At 30.1% G+C, this 13303-nt stretch overlaps 1 protein-coding gene across 5 annotated transcripts in view; it reads left to right on the forward strand.

Moving 5' to 3' along the window:
• Positions 1–13303, forward strand: part of LOC144834835 (RNA-binding protein Musashi homolog 2-like) — a 112483-nt gene that overhangs the window by 16140 nt on the left and 83040 nt on the right. For all 5 annotated transcript variants that reach the window (XM_078689794.1, XM_078689792.1, XM_078689795.1 and 2 more), the window contains exon 5: positions 62–103. In XM_078689794.1, coding sequence (XP_078545920.1) covers positions 62–103 — 42 coding nt within the window. The remainder of the gene's footprint in view (positions 1–61; positions 104–13303) is intronic.

Below are 13303 nucleotides of genomic sequence, written 5' to 3' on the forward strand. Positions count from 1 at the left end.
AATGATATTAAATATAATGTCATAACTAGTTATTTAATTGACATGTTTTTGCTTTTTTCAGGTTGATCCAAAGGTTGCATTTCCAAAACGTGCCCATCCGAAGGTAAGCCCACAATCTTTTGCATCGTTTATTTATTTTTTTTTATTTATTTATTTTTTTCATTTTTTTTTCTTTTTTTAAAAGTGCTCTGAGCACTGTTGTGGTATGTGCACTACATAAATCCATATTATTATTATTATTATTATTATTATTATTTCAATCCTCTTTTAATTGGTCCTTTCTTTCATCTCTGATTATTAAGTAATTGGATACTCCTCTTCTTGGCTGTTTCATCAGGTGTCCTTCCTCCCACCGCTAACTCCAATTAGTGTTTTCTTGTAATAACAGTCAATTTCAATTAGCAAGTATCCCATTTTTCATCTAATTTTTTTCTTTGTCGTACCCATGAAACACATTGAAGCGAAATCTTTTTGAATGACAATCAAGAACGTGTCATTTTAAATAAATCAACTAAAATAATTGATTATGCACACTACATAGTCAAGAGATATGATCAAGATCTGACAGTTACGATATATACATCACCGCCTTTGACAGCCGATGTGCTTATTATACTTCGTATCATCCATGCATAAGATAGTACTGGGTAGAAGACCCTAAAACCATTGATATAAGCCCTACCTCTTAACCCCTGACCCTATAGCACACCCCTCCCCCTTTATAAACTCCCAGTAAAGATCTTCCCATCTCCTGATTTTTTACCTTGCACCCATCCCAAAATACCTTGATAGCTTCATAAAATTGTTCTGCCTTTAGGCTAACTTGATTCTACTTGTCACCCACCCCAAGACCCTTTTGTAACCTGTGCGCCAGATTTGGTCATACATTCTCAAATTGTTCAAGTTAGGTCTGTCTGAATACCAAGTGGTACGCTGATAAAATGCTTGATTGTACTCCTTGAAAGAAATTTTAAATAAAACATTCTGTTCAACAAGGTAATGCAAGGTGAACATTATATATTTACAACATTTAATGGAAAGGTACTTTGAAGAAGGTGTTAAAAGATGAATAATAAATAAGTTTACCTTTTCCTGTTGAAAAAGAGTCCCGACTCAACCCAGTACAAATTTTCAAACATGTTATTCTTCTGTTTATTTTATCATTAGTTAGAAATATTTCATATGATGCAGTTGTAACATGTGACGCTGTATCTCACAACGTTCCTACAAGAGAGTAAACAAATTAACATTTAGGTTAAAGATAAGATAGTTTACTAGAGTAGAATAATTTTGTCATGGTCCCAAAATAGACTAGATAAGCAATTGATATGATGCAGTTGAAACATGTGATAGGGTATCTTACAACTTTCCTTAAGATATTTAAAGATAAGATAGTTACTGCAGTAACTGCAGTAGAATAATTTTGCCACGGTCCCTAAATAGACTAGATAAGCAATTAACCTTTGATCATTTTATTATGCACATGAGATGTTCCTCAATTCCTGATCCTGATACTTTTCTTTTAATTAGTTTAAATTACATTCCTAAAAGACATTCCTACGAGTTTATGATGTTTTCTTAGCTTTGTTCACATGATGCAATGTGCTGTAGGCCTATGCATTCACATGAAGCACCACTGTTCAACCTGTATTAGCCTGTAGAGGATTACATGAAACTGAAAATGCGATATAGGTTTTGAATGTTGCATGTTAAAGTATGGGGGGAAACTTGATCTTTACGTATTTCATAATAATTAGAGCAAAGATATTACGTCGTGTGATCTTTATTGATCGTTTTTATTGCGTTATTATTATTGAACGTTTTATTTTTTGTGTCCTTACTATTTGACGTCGGTAATATAATTCCAGCGTGCTCTATTTATCAAATTTAAGATCTCTGTTTTTATAGATGTTCGATATATTGATGAGCGGCGTCAACGGTGTTACTTTATATTCTTACATTTGGTTATATCTATGCTGTACTGTATTTAAGTTTAATTGAGTCCTTCGGAAAGGACATTAAGTGGTACACCAACTGTCCACAGTCTTCTTGTTTATAAATATATAAAATATATTGTTTATGAAATTATTTGAATGATTTTGGTATACTGTAGTTTCAGACAGACTATATGATCGATGTATTTACAATTAGTCCTATAATTTCCCTGTGTTAGCTCATTTTATACACCCTTGTTATGTACCACTGTAGTCAACAAGCAGTTCTATCTCCGCGTCTTTTTATCTTTTACAATAGTGTCATAGTTTACTTAATGACGGGAACATCCTGAGCTATTAACAACCAAAATGTCAATATTTGCCAAACTTTGGCCCTATAAAGCCTCCCTTAAGGCCTGCTCAACAAATATGATTTTCTATTTTAATGAAAACGTTGAAAGGCCTACATAGAATACGACTTGACTGAAGAGTTTGCTCAAATCAAACAACTCATTTGCATACTATATCATGCTTTCGTACTCTTAATGGGTAGAGGTCTATGAGTGCTGTGCATATATGCAGTTAGGGAGTGGTTTGATGCAGAGCAAAAACAATCAACAAATTGTTTAATTAAATGTATTAGTCGTCGTAGTTGTAATCATTCATGTTATTCTAGAGCATAATTGGATAAGGGGCATTCCACAGTATTTGGTCCGTGGGTTTAAAAATTTCATTTACTGATTTTGATGTAACTTTTGGCCATTTCTCAAAGTAGACATGTTGAAGTTTATTAAATAACATTTTTTTTATTTTTCTGATATTGATTTTTTAAGTTATTGAATATTAAATATGAAAAAGTCATATTTGGCGTTACGGACGGGACATTTTTAATCCTATTTATTTCATTAACTATGCATCTTAATATTGTTTTTTCAACAGATATAGTTAATTTATGTCTCAATAATACATAATCAAGTATTTAATTTAAATTTTGTTGTTTATTAATTTCATACATCCATTTTAAATTCATAAATGTCCCGTCCGCGACGTTTTAGGCGGTTTTTTTACATTTATTTTAAAAGTAATGATGCAATAATCTTGATATTTCATTTTCTCCTCCTGAGGACTATATCTCATTATATTATGAACAAATTTTTTGAAAATTTTAGATTTTGATGAAAATATCATATTTCAAAAATATATTGTTACGGACGGGACATTTTTGTTACGGACGGGACGTATCATTTAAATCCTAATTATTTCACAAACCATGCATCTTTTAAATATTTTTTTGCCAGATATAGTTACTCTATGTCTCTATTGTACATATTCAAGCATTTTATAACACATATTTTGTTTATTAAATTTCAATGTACATTTCAAAATTCATAATTGTCCCATCCGCAAAATTTTAATAGTAGTTTTATGGTGTTTTTTACATTTCAGTTAAAAGTATTGATACCACAATTTAATATTTTGTTTTCTCCTTTTAAAACTATATGCAATACATTATAAACAAATATTTTGAAACTTTTGGTGAAAATATCATATTCAAAAATATATGGATGACATTTTTCGTAGGCACGGGACAGACATTTTTGTTAAGGACGGCACATATCATTTAAATCCTTTTTATTTCATAATAAAACCATGCATCTTGTTAACATTTTTGCCCATAAATATACTGCAGTTACTTTTTTTTAAAGTAAGCTCCAATTATTCATAATAAAGTATTTTATTAAAATTGTTTATTAATTTCATACTTGCATTTCAAAATTCATAATTGTTACTTCTGAGACATTTCGATTGGGGGTTTTTCCTCACTTGTGTTTATTGAAGTAATGGCTTTAAAATTGTTATTTAATTCCTAATTTTAAATCTTAATTTTCAACTCTTAAGGATATTAAATTGCAATAGATTTAAACAAGTTTTTAAAAACTTGTATTTTTTTATTAAAAAAACATTACCATCAAAATTTATTGAATGTTACGGATGGGACATTTTTTTTATGGATGTGATGACAATATTGTAAGAATTAAAAAGTGTTTTTGTACTGTAGGCTGAAAAGTACTGTACAAAGGTGTTAACTGTTTATTAATCACAAAACATTGTGGTCTGTATTTAAAATAACAATCCACAAAAGAACAATACCTAAATCCAAAACAACATGACCAGTATGAATGGGAGTATTGGGTGCGGTCATCGCTTTGTAGATTTCATTCTTTGGTGAATTTGCAACCAAGAACCTTTTATAAATAAATCAGATACTAAATAATTAAGATTGAATTTTAATAGAAGTAGGCCTACAGTTATTAAATCCAAGCAAGGATAGAAGGAAATTTCAGATGCAACGCCAATTTTTAAAGATTCGCCTTAAATGTGTTAATATCTTGAAGTCTTGTTTAATATGCCAAGCATAACTTTTATATTAGTGTAAATAAATATTTTGATAACATTTTACAATATTGCTTCTCGTTATAACTCTTCGAATAATTAATTTTATAAATAATATTTCATATTTATGAATTTTAATATTTTCACTTGACTTAAACTTTTAAACAGTGTTTCAAAGGTTGAATTATATTTTGATTTGTAAATAAAAGATTACATTGATGTAAAAAACTTATTTTTAAATTTTTTAATAGCAAAATTATACAATTTTTTAACGTGGACAAAGTTGTCCTGTCCGCGACGTTAGAAATGTCCCGTCCGTAACGACATATAAATCATATTTATTAATAAATTTTCAGTTCAATTTTTATAATTAACATTCAGTTATCTAAAACAACTATCTGGCAACATAATAATACAAAACAAATTTTAAAATCTCTTTTAAATGAGGAGAAATATTACAATACGTAAACCTTCTCAAAAGTCATGTCCATTTGCCGTCCCATCCGCGACGCATACAATTTTCATAATAAAATTTTTTTTGTACAGTCTTTTTTCTTTTTTTGACTTTCATAATAAACATTGGCCATATATGTATACATTTATTCTACTTTGAATCTTGTATTCTTTTTTATTTCTAAGATATGTCTAGTTATATTCTCAAAAATGTCCCGTCCGTAACAAAAAAATACTGTGGAATGCCCCATAAAGCAACATCATGATCGTAAACTATACGTTTTATCCATTTACTGTACAGCCATGCCATGCATATTCCTAAAAAGAACAGTAGGCCTGGAGGATCTCAACTCTCTATTATTCGCTTAATATATTTAATCTTAATGTACCGATGGAGATACTAATTTTATACTCATATTCTGTTATCTCCTCAAATTAAAACTGAACCAATTCATTAATTTTAAAACATATAAAAAAAATTTCTGTTGCCGATCTTGTGCAAAAATAAGACTGGAGGAAGTTGTGTGTACACTGATCCTAGTACAAAAGTGACCCTTATAAGCTCTGTCTACACTATCAACCTATTTGGACAGAAAAAAATTGTGATATGCCCAAATATGGTTGTGATATGACATCATCATGTCCATACACAGTATGGGCACATCACATTTTTTTTGTCACATAAAGTTTGATAGTGTAGACAGAGCTTAACACTATTCATCACACTGGGTTCAATTTCCAATAATAAGTGTTCACAAAGCTGAGAATAGAGGTGTGGTGGATTAAGGAGGCGTGGAAAAGAACTGGCCATCCTGCCACTTTATACATAGTACAATGAGCTCCTAATAACTCGTTCCCCCTCCATACAGACTGAGTATAAGAATCATCTTGTTACACTCATAAATTAAGTACTAAATTAAACCCTAAATTTTAGTTCCTATCCATTTTTAGACTAAAATAATTCATGAATTCAACAAAATTATTCTAGTCTGTATTACATAAAGAAAAGTATTACATCGCCTCAAGGTTTTTTTAAATTAACTTTTGATGATTTGAAAATGTGTTTGTTGTCCTGCTACAATGTTATTAATTCCTTCCAATCTACATCAAATCATGGAGCACAAATTGATTGGCTCATTTGCATATGAAATGTCACTCCAGTATATTACACTTAATGAAAATACAATCTCTCTGTCACAGACATAATAAATTACATTAATTTATAAATAATGGTAGGAGGTGGTGTTAAATAGAGCTGTGGTCCTTGTCTTGAGGATGCTCAAATGTTAAGGGGGGAGTAACATGCTTTGTTTAGGCCTATGTCCTTGGGATAAGGACTGTGCATTATATCTCAACATTGTTGTTAAGACTAATGGATAGATAAAGCCTGGATAAAGCCAGCCAGCTAACAGCTACCACTCAAACGCCACCTGTGCAAACCATTATGTAATATTTTGATGTGTACAGTTGTCATCTAGGCTGTGAATAATAATTCACAATAGAATATATTTCATTGTTAAAATCTGATAAACATACCATCAAAACTACAGTAACCTTTTCTATGTTTTATTTATATCATAGAGATAAATATCTATGTTTATATCCACTCTTCCTTTTTCACTTCTCTGTTTTAATAATGCTTGTTAAAGTGTATAATATCCTATTATGCCAATGATTTCAATACATTGTCATAATTTGTTGACAATTTTCAATGCTGATTTTACTACAAACACAGTACTACCATCAAAAGCAACAACTCCACACCACATTCTGTAGAAAGGATGCCAACAAGATCACTGGTCTATCAAATTACCTTGGTTATCAAATTAGAAATTTATTTTTAAATCACACTATATCTTAATATTTATAAATTATTGAAGAAATTATATCAGCATTTTATTTTTAATAATAAATATGTACCATATTTAAATTGATATCTTAATTGTATGATATAATTTAATGTTTTTGCGGCAGCTAGCGGCGGGCGTTTAGCGCATAACATTAACAGATGTTGCTCTCTGTCGATATGCAGCTAGCTGTAATGCAATTCTTCGCTAGTGTGATTAAATAAGACGCCAAAGTATGTTTATATAAGTCAGTTTCACAGGTGAATTTGAATCATTCAACCTGCTTTTCGTAATGTCCGTTGACAACTTGTATATTTTAGCATTTTAATATTCATCTCTTCTCAATCTAGCATTGTTTTTGCTAAATATAACATTGTGTTATTTATAAATTTACAGAGAAACTCCAAACCGATTTACTGAAAGTTAATTAGTTTATAAATGGTACAGAAAAGATGAGAGGAAAGCTGTGAGAAAAAGCTGCCCCAACCTAGATTCATACACAGAACCTTCTGCTTGATATGCAGGCACCCTACCATTAGACCATCGTGGCTTTCATGGTATAGTCCAAACTGCAAACATTTTTTCTGCATTGTTTTTCTTTATTAACTGCCCTTTAAATTAATAAAGCTATTAAATGCACAATTAATATTCTCTGACAGTATTAGTAATTTTATATTAATTCTTAATGCATTTTATTTGCAAAATTGTTTTTTTGTATTGAACAGCATGTAGCAAGACGGAATGTTGTTAAAATTATTACGATATTTAGGTGGAATTTAGGTTTAGCATATTTTCATATTTGCATGTATACCTTTGCGATGATTGTTGACTGTTTTGGCTTAAATTGTATTTTGCCATTGAGTATGAGTGCTTAAATTGCCACATGCATACATTGCAACATTAGTATTCTATTGTATGATGGTATTCACTGTGACATTCTGGTCTTTACTACATATCCTACATTAATGTTGCACATTATTATAGCACATTGAACATTGTTCATTTGTAGGCATCTATTAACATTCTGCCTTTTCACTAATAATACCTCGTGTATAATGCTAAAAATGAGCATGTTATGTCCATCATTGCATTTTCAAGAATTTGTTAAAATCGTTTTGTTAATTTGAGTCTAGATCTCCATATATATTTATAATTTACTAGGCCTACGAAATTAAATAATAGTATTAGGAATAAATGAATGAAAATATGGGTTAGTTTGGTTTCTGACAAGCCCACTAACTTGGCCAGCCTTGCCTTTATATGTCTTATGTCAAACAAATAGACATAATGTGCCATCCATACTCCTCATTTACTGTCTTTATAAATTGTGTAACATAATTGTTACTTAAAACGAAACTTGAATTTTACTTACATCTTAAACCATTACTAGCTCAAACTATTAATTTATATCATTCAATATGAACATATGTTTTGGGTACCAGGGTACTTAGCTAGGGGAATATTTACCCTCTAGACCTTTGCTGTATACCCATCAAATACTGTTACATCATCCTCTCAACCCTGCCCCCTCCCAAAAAACCCTCTCACCCTTACCCCTATCCCCTCACCTAATTGTAGTAATTTAATAAGTAGTACTAATTCACATTATGTTCATCATATTTATACTTTCTTTTTATTAATTCTTCCTATTTGATTAAATCTGTAAATGTTGAGAGTCTAGCTCGCGATGTATTGTTTTTGTACCCCAGGGGAAAAAAACGGTTGAGATTTCGACTTTAGGCAGCGGGCAAAGTACTAGATATACATTAAACAGTGTCAATGGATTCATGGGATATGAATGAGAGAAGTAGCATTGCTAAGTGGATTGAGACTAATCCATAATTAAGTTAGTACTTAGAGAATTTAAGCAGGTAGTACTGGGTTGCTAACATAATCACAGATTGCTCATTGTCTCCAACCATCATTTTAAATTCATCAGGTTTTTTGTTTTTCAGTCCAGAAATTCTGTCTAAATTGTAATATTATTTGAAATTACATATTCGGGAATGTTATACAAATTATATTTGTCGGATCTAGTCACGAGATAATTTATCAAGTTCACCAAGATAACGTTTAGTCCACTGAATGAGTTCAAATTTATTAATAATAAAGTTTATAATGGAATCAATATTTTTTATTAATGTTATAAATACATTGTCTCCATGTACGACAGTTCGCATAATGTATTATAATTATAATATGAATTCTTAAAATGCCATAAATTACATAATGTAATGTAATAAAAATGAACAAAATTGTATGAATATAATGAAAGTTTGAGATAATCCCTGAGGGTTTAACTTTAAGTCTTTTTATTTATGATTTTTTTTTATAAAACTATAAATAATTTAAAGAGAAATATTATTTAAGATTAAAATAACAGAATTCAATTTGCTTTAAAACTCTTAGGTAAGGAATTAGTGATATCAATTTCTAAACATTTATGTTATTGAAAATTTGTTTGTATTAGGCGCTATATAGGACAATCATTATTGTTATGTAATGGTTTAGAGTAAAAAAAAAAGTTTTTGGTTGTAAAATTGAAAGTTGAAAGTCAATCACATTCACCGATATATTTTGCGTATTGGTACTAAAAATGACGATGCAGAGTATGCCGTACAAATTAGGAATAAAATTGGAAAGAAGACCGATTTCTTGAATCAATTTAAACATGCATTTGGCGTCAGTACTACTCGATAAATCGTAAAATTAGATGGCATAGTGTATGCTTGCGAATACTATAGGTTGTTGTAAAGGCATCAGCTTTCACGGCAAAGTAATGTATTTCTGGCTTATATTTCTCGTTAACAAAATTGCGAAAAAGAAAAGAAATGGTGAGGTATGCATGGGCGTTGCCGCCCACCTGAGGGCGTGGCGCATGGGCGATACCACTGTCTTGGAGGGGAGTTCATGAATAAAATGTTACTTTTCGGTTATGTTCTCCCCTTGAAGGGGAAAAGGCCTATGTCGGTTCATCCAGGTAAGCTATCACTCATAGACTACCAACACCACTCTTGGTTTGTGTAATCGTATGCAGCTCGCTCTCCGCTATATTGCTCCTTTGACACCGGGAGTTATGTGAAAAGTTTGATTCAGACGAGGTGTTCCAGCGAGGCTGTTGCGCCTTTTAAAATGATCTTTGTGCTAAAGATCTGTTATCACCGCCGCGGTGTAAGTACTGCACAGGGGACAGCTATTGGCTCAATGGCCATGTGCAAAAATGCATGTGCTACTCTGTTAATGCATTTTCCTTAGTACATTTATAATTTGATTGCTGGTTCAGATTGTTTACATAATATTAGAGTGAAATTAAAAATGTCACTGTTAACCTATAAGTACATTGACTTTAATAACATGATCGAGGGAAAATATCTCTATCATCCCACTAAATTCAAATAATTAAAATCTTAATCAGTTTATCATTACGTTATATGTAGTATAGTAATGCGACTACTGTATGTTATCAGAAATCAGTTAAAATTTACAATTAATTTTTATATGATATTGAATATACATACAAAATTACTGATTAAATATTATTATTATTTATTATAAACATGAATTTGATATAATATTTTACTATAGATTCTGTATTGAAGAAATACTATTACATTCTGTATGTAATGATGTTGGAATGACACAAGTACTGTAATGCCATGTTTGTAACTGATCTAAGTACTGTGTGCTCCGATAAGCTCTTCACATATCTTCATTTTAATATGAATATATTTTCCAAGATCAATAGCATTTTAATGCTTTATTCACTTCATTTTAATATTATATTTGTAAAAAGTCAGGAAATATATTATTGATATTTCTAAAATTATCACCAATTAAAAATTTATCATTTTTTGGAATATATTTTTTAAATGACAAATAAAAAATGATCATCACTTCAAAAAATTCTAAAATAATAATAATAAAAAATAGTATAGCATAGAAAAAAATATATAATTCAATAACATAATCTCAATCTTCTTTCAAATAAAAAGCAAAAAATTATATAAATTATCATCATTTCAAAATATTCTAATTAATATAAATGAAAAATAGTATAGCATAGAAAAAAAGATATAATTACTTATTGCAGTCAATCATGTATTTTAACAACATTGTGTGATTTTTTACCGACATTTAATTTTTCATGTTAAACTCAAGTTGCGAGAACCTATACATCTTAATCAATCATTAATTAATTCAAACTTGTCGAATAATTGTATTAATTCTGTCGGTAGAATATTAAACTGTTTAATAAATTTATGCGTCAAACGTCCTTTAAACACATCGTCCCAAATATGACAGTAGACAATCTAGGACAAGGCCAAAATGTTAAATATTAAAATTACATTAATGAAAAATAGGACGAGCAATTGAATTTGTCGTCAGTTAACTTACACTCCACGATTTGTTAATATTTATTAGTAATATAAAACATTTTTCTCAATTTATTTTCCATTTGAAAATTATTTAGCCGGCGATATTTGTAGATTATTTCTGGTTTTTCAGTTTAGTGAATTTAGTATTTAAATTGCGTTCATCTCTCATCCTACATTTAAAAACCAAAATACCATTGATGACTCATTCGAGTTACTTATTGCTTTTGGTAACCTTTGACCTTTAGATCGGATCACCGAGGGACCTTTATTTACCACGTTGGATGAAAGTATTCCAAGATACTGCTGACGGCACATCGCAATCACGGACGTTATAAACGTGAAGCTGTGTTTTTAAACAGATTCTTTTCTTGGTAGTTAACTACAAGGCCCATAGGTTAGGCTGTGATGTAAAATTACACTGTATATATAAGGCGTATATGTAAAATATAATTACACTATATTGCATACATACATAAAAGCCAAATCGCTGCATCAAGCGTACAGTCTGACATCACTCTTTTCTTTTAATAGGTTGATATTCCAATTCCTCTTAAGAATGTGGATATTTCATTTAATAAATAATATGATTTGTATGATAAGCACATGTTTCTTACAAGGTACAAAGTCACTTATAAGTCATACTGATACCTTATTAGGGCATATGTGTTTATGTTTATTATTTTGTTCAAATTACCTTTACCTTTAGGTATCAAACTATTTGCGACAAACCTCATTCGTCCGTTCATTCATAAACTTTTAATCAGTTATCATATATATTGATTTTAGTATGCCAAGTCAAATATGGCATTCCTCTATTTTGCCTTGCCTTACTTTTAGAAGTCTAGGTTCTAATCTTTGAACAAACCGTAATTATACCTTTTAGCTATATTCATTTATACAGCTTGTGGCACATTCATCATTTCGTCTTGTTGTTACAATCGTTTTTATTGTTAGTTAATTTGTGAATCCATAGAGACTTATTGAGTTATGATATCATTTAGCTGTTAGTTTTAAGCATTGTTTGGTTACATACTTATTAATGAAGCTTTCGTTCTCACGTAAAGTACTTAATTACTTTTGATAACCAAGTTGAATTAAAAGGTCTAGTGAACCATTGTAATTTGATTACAGGTTTCACTGGTTAATTTTTGATAATTTACTAATGATTTCGCTGAAATTAGCATAATGAATACTTGATTGGAATTGAAAGCTTTTGATTGCTTTGTATTCAGATAATCTAAGTCTGTTGCTTTGGTTTTCTTTGTTAAATAATCTTATTTTCTTACTTTGAAGTTTTTAACATCTTTGATGAACAGGAGAATCTGTACTAAACTCTGTATCACTATCAAACTTTATGTGATAACAAAATTGTGATGTGCCCATATATGGACATGATGATGTCATATCACTACTATATTTGGACATCACTACCATATTTAGGCACATTTCACTTTTTTTTCTAACTAGTTTGATAGTGTAGCCATAGCTTTAGGTGATAGGATCTTGAAGACCCAATTAAATGTCTGTTAATAATAGAGATGTATAGGAGTTAACAGCAGTGTTAAAATATGTACCATGCATTGCCCATCATTTGTTTCGCTGGGAACTATCCCCTTTATTCAGGTGTCCCTTGAATAGGAATGGCCCAATAGTGATGTAGCCACAAGAAATAAAGTGATGCGGCTGTTGCAAGAAAAGAGAACAATCTCTGTTCAAACCACTAGTCTCTGTGAAAAAGTGGTCAGGTTTAAACCTTACCAACCGTACTGGTGGCTACGCCTGCTCAAAATATATTTTTAAAGGAAGATTTCAGTCCACATTTGAAATGGAATGAGAGAAAAAAATACTTTAATTTTTAACTAATTCCTTCATCAGTAGACATGAGTTTGATGATTTTATCCATATAATATTTTATTTAAACTATAATATTTTATAGTACAATTTTTTTATTCATAATAGCGGTTAAAGCTTCAGCTTTTATTACACATCTCACAGAAACCTGTTATACTATTCAATTTTTACATTTTATTATTTTCCTGATACGTTCTTTCAATATTCTTTATTTCCAATAACGAATAATTCTTAAATCTAGTAATAAAATTTATTCCATTCTGTGTAAGAACATTTAATAAATGCTGTAGTCATCGTGGCTTTTCTAGTCAAGTTTATGTATCAATAAAACAAAGAGAATTACTTTTTATAAATGACGGATATTAATTTATTGTATAAATATCTGAATTTGAGAGTTTAAATATACAATTTAAATTTTTTGTAGGGATAATGTTGAATCTTTAGCATT

This window comes from Antedon bifida, chromosome 2 (genome assembly GCF_963402885.1).
Source record: "Antedon bifida chromosome 2, ecAntBifi1.1, whole genome shotgun sequence".
In the NCBI taxonomy this organism is placed as follows: domain Eukaryota; kingdom Metazoa; phylum Echinodermata; class Crinoidea; order Comatulida; family Antedonidae; genus Antedon; species Antedon bifida.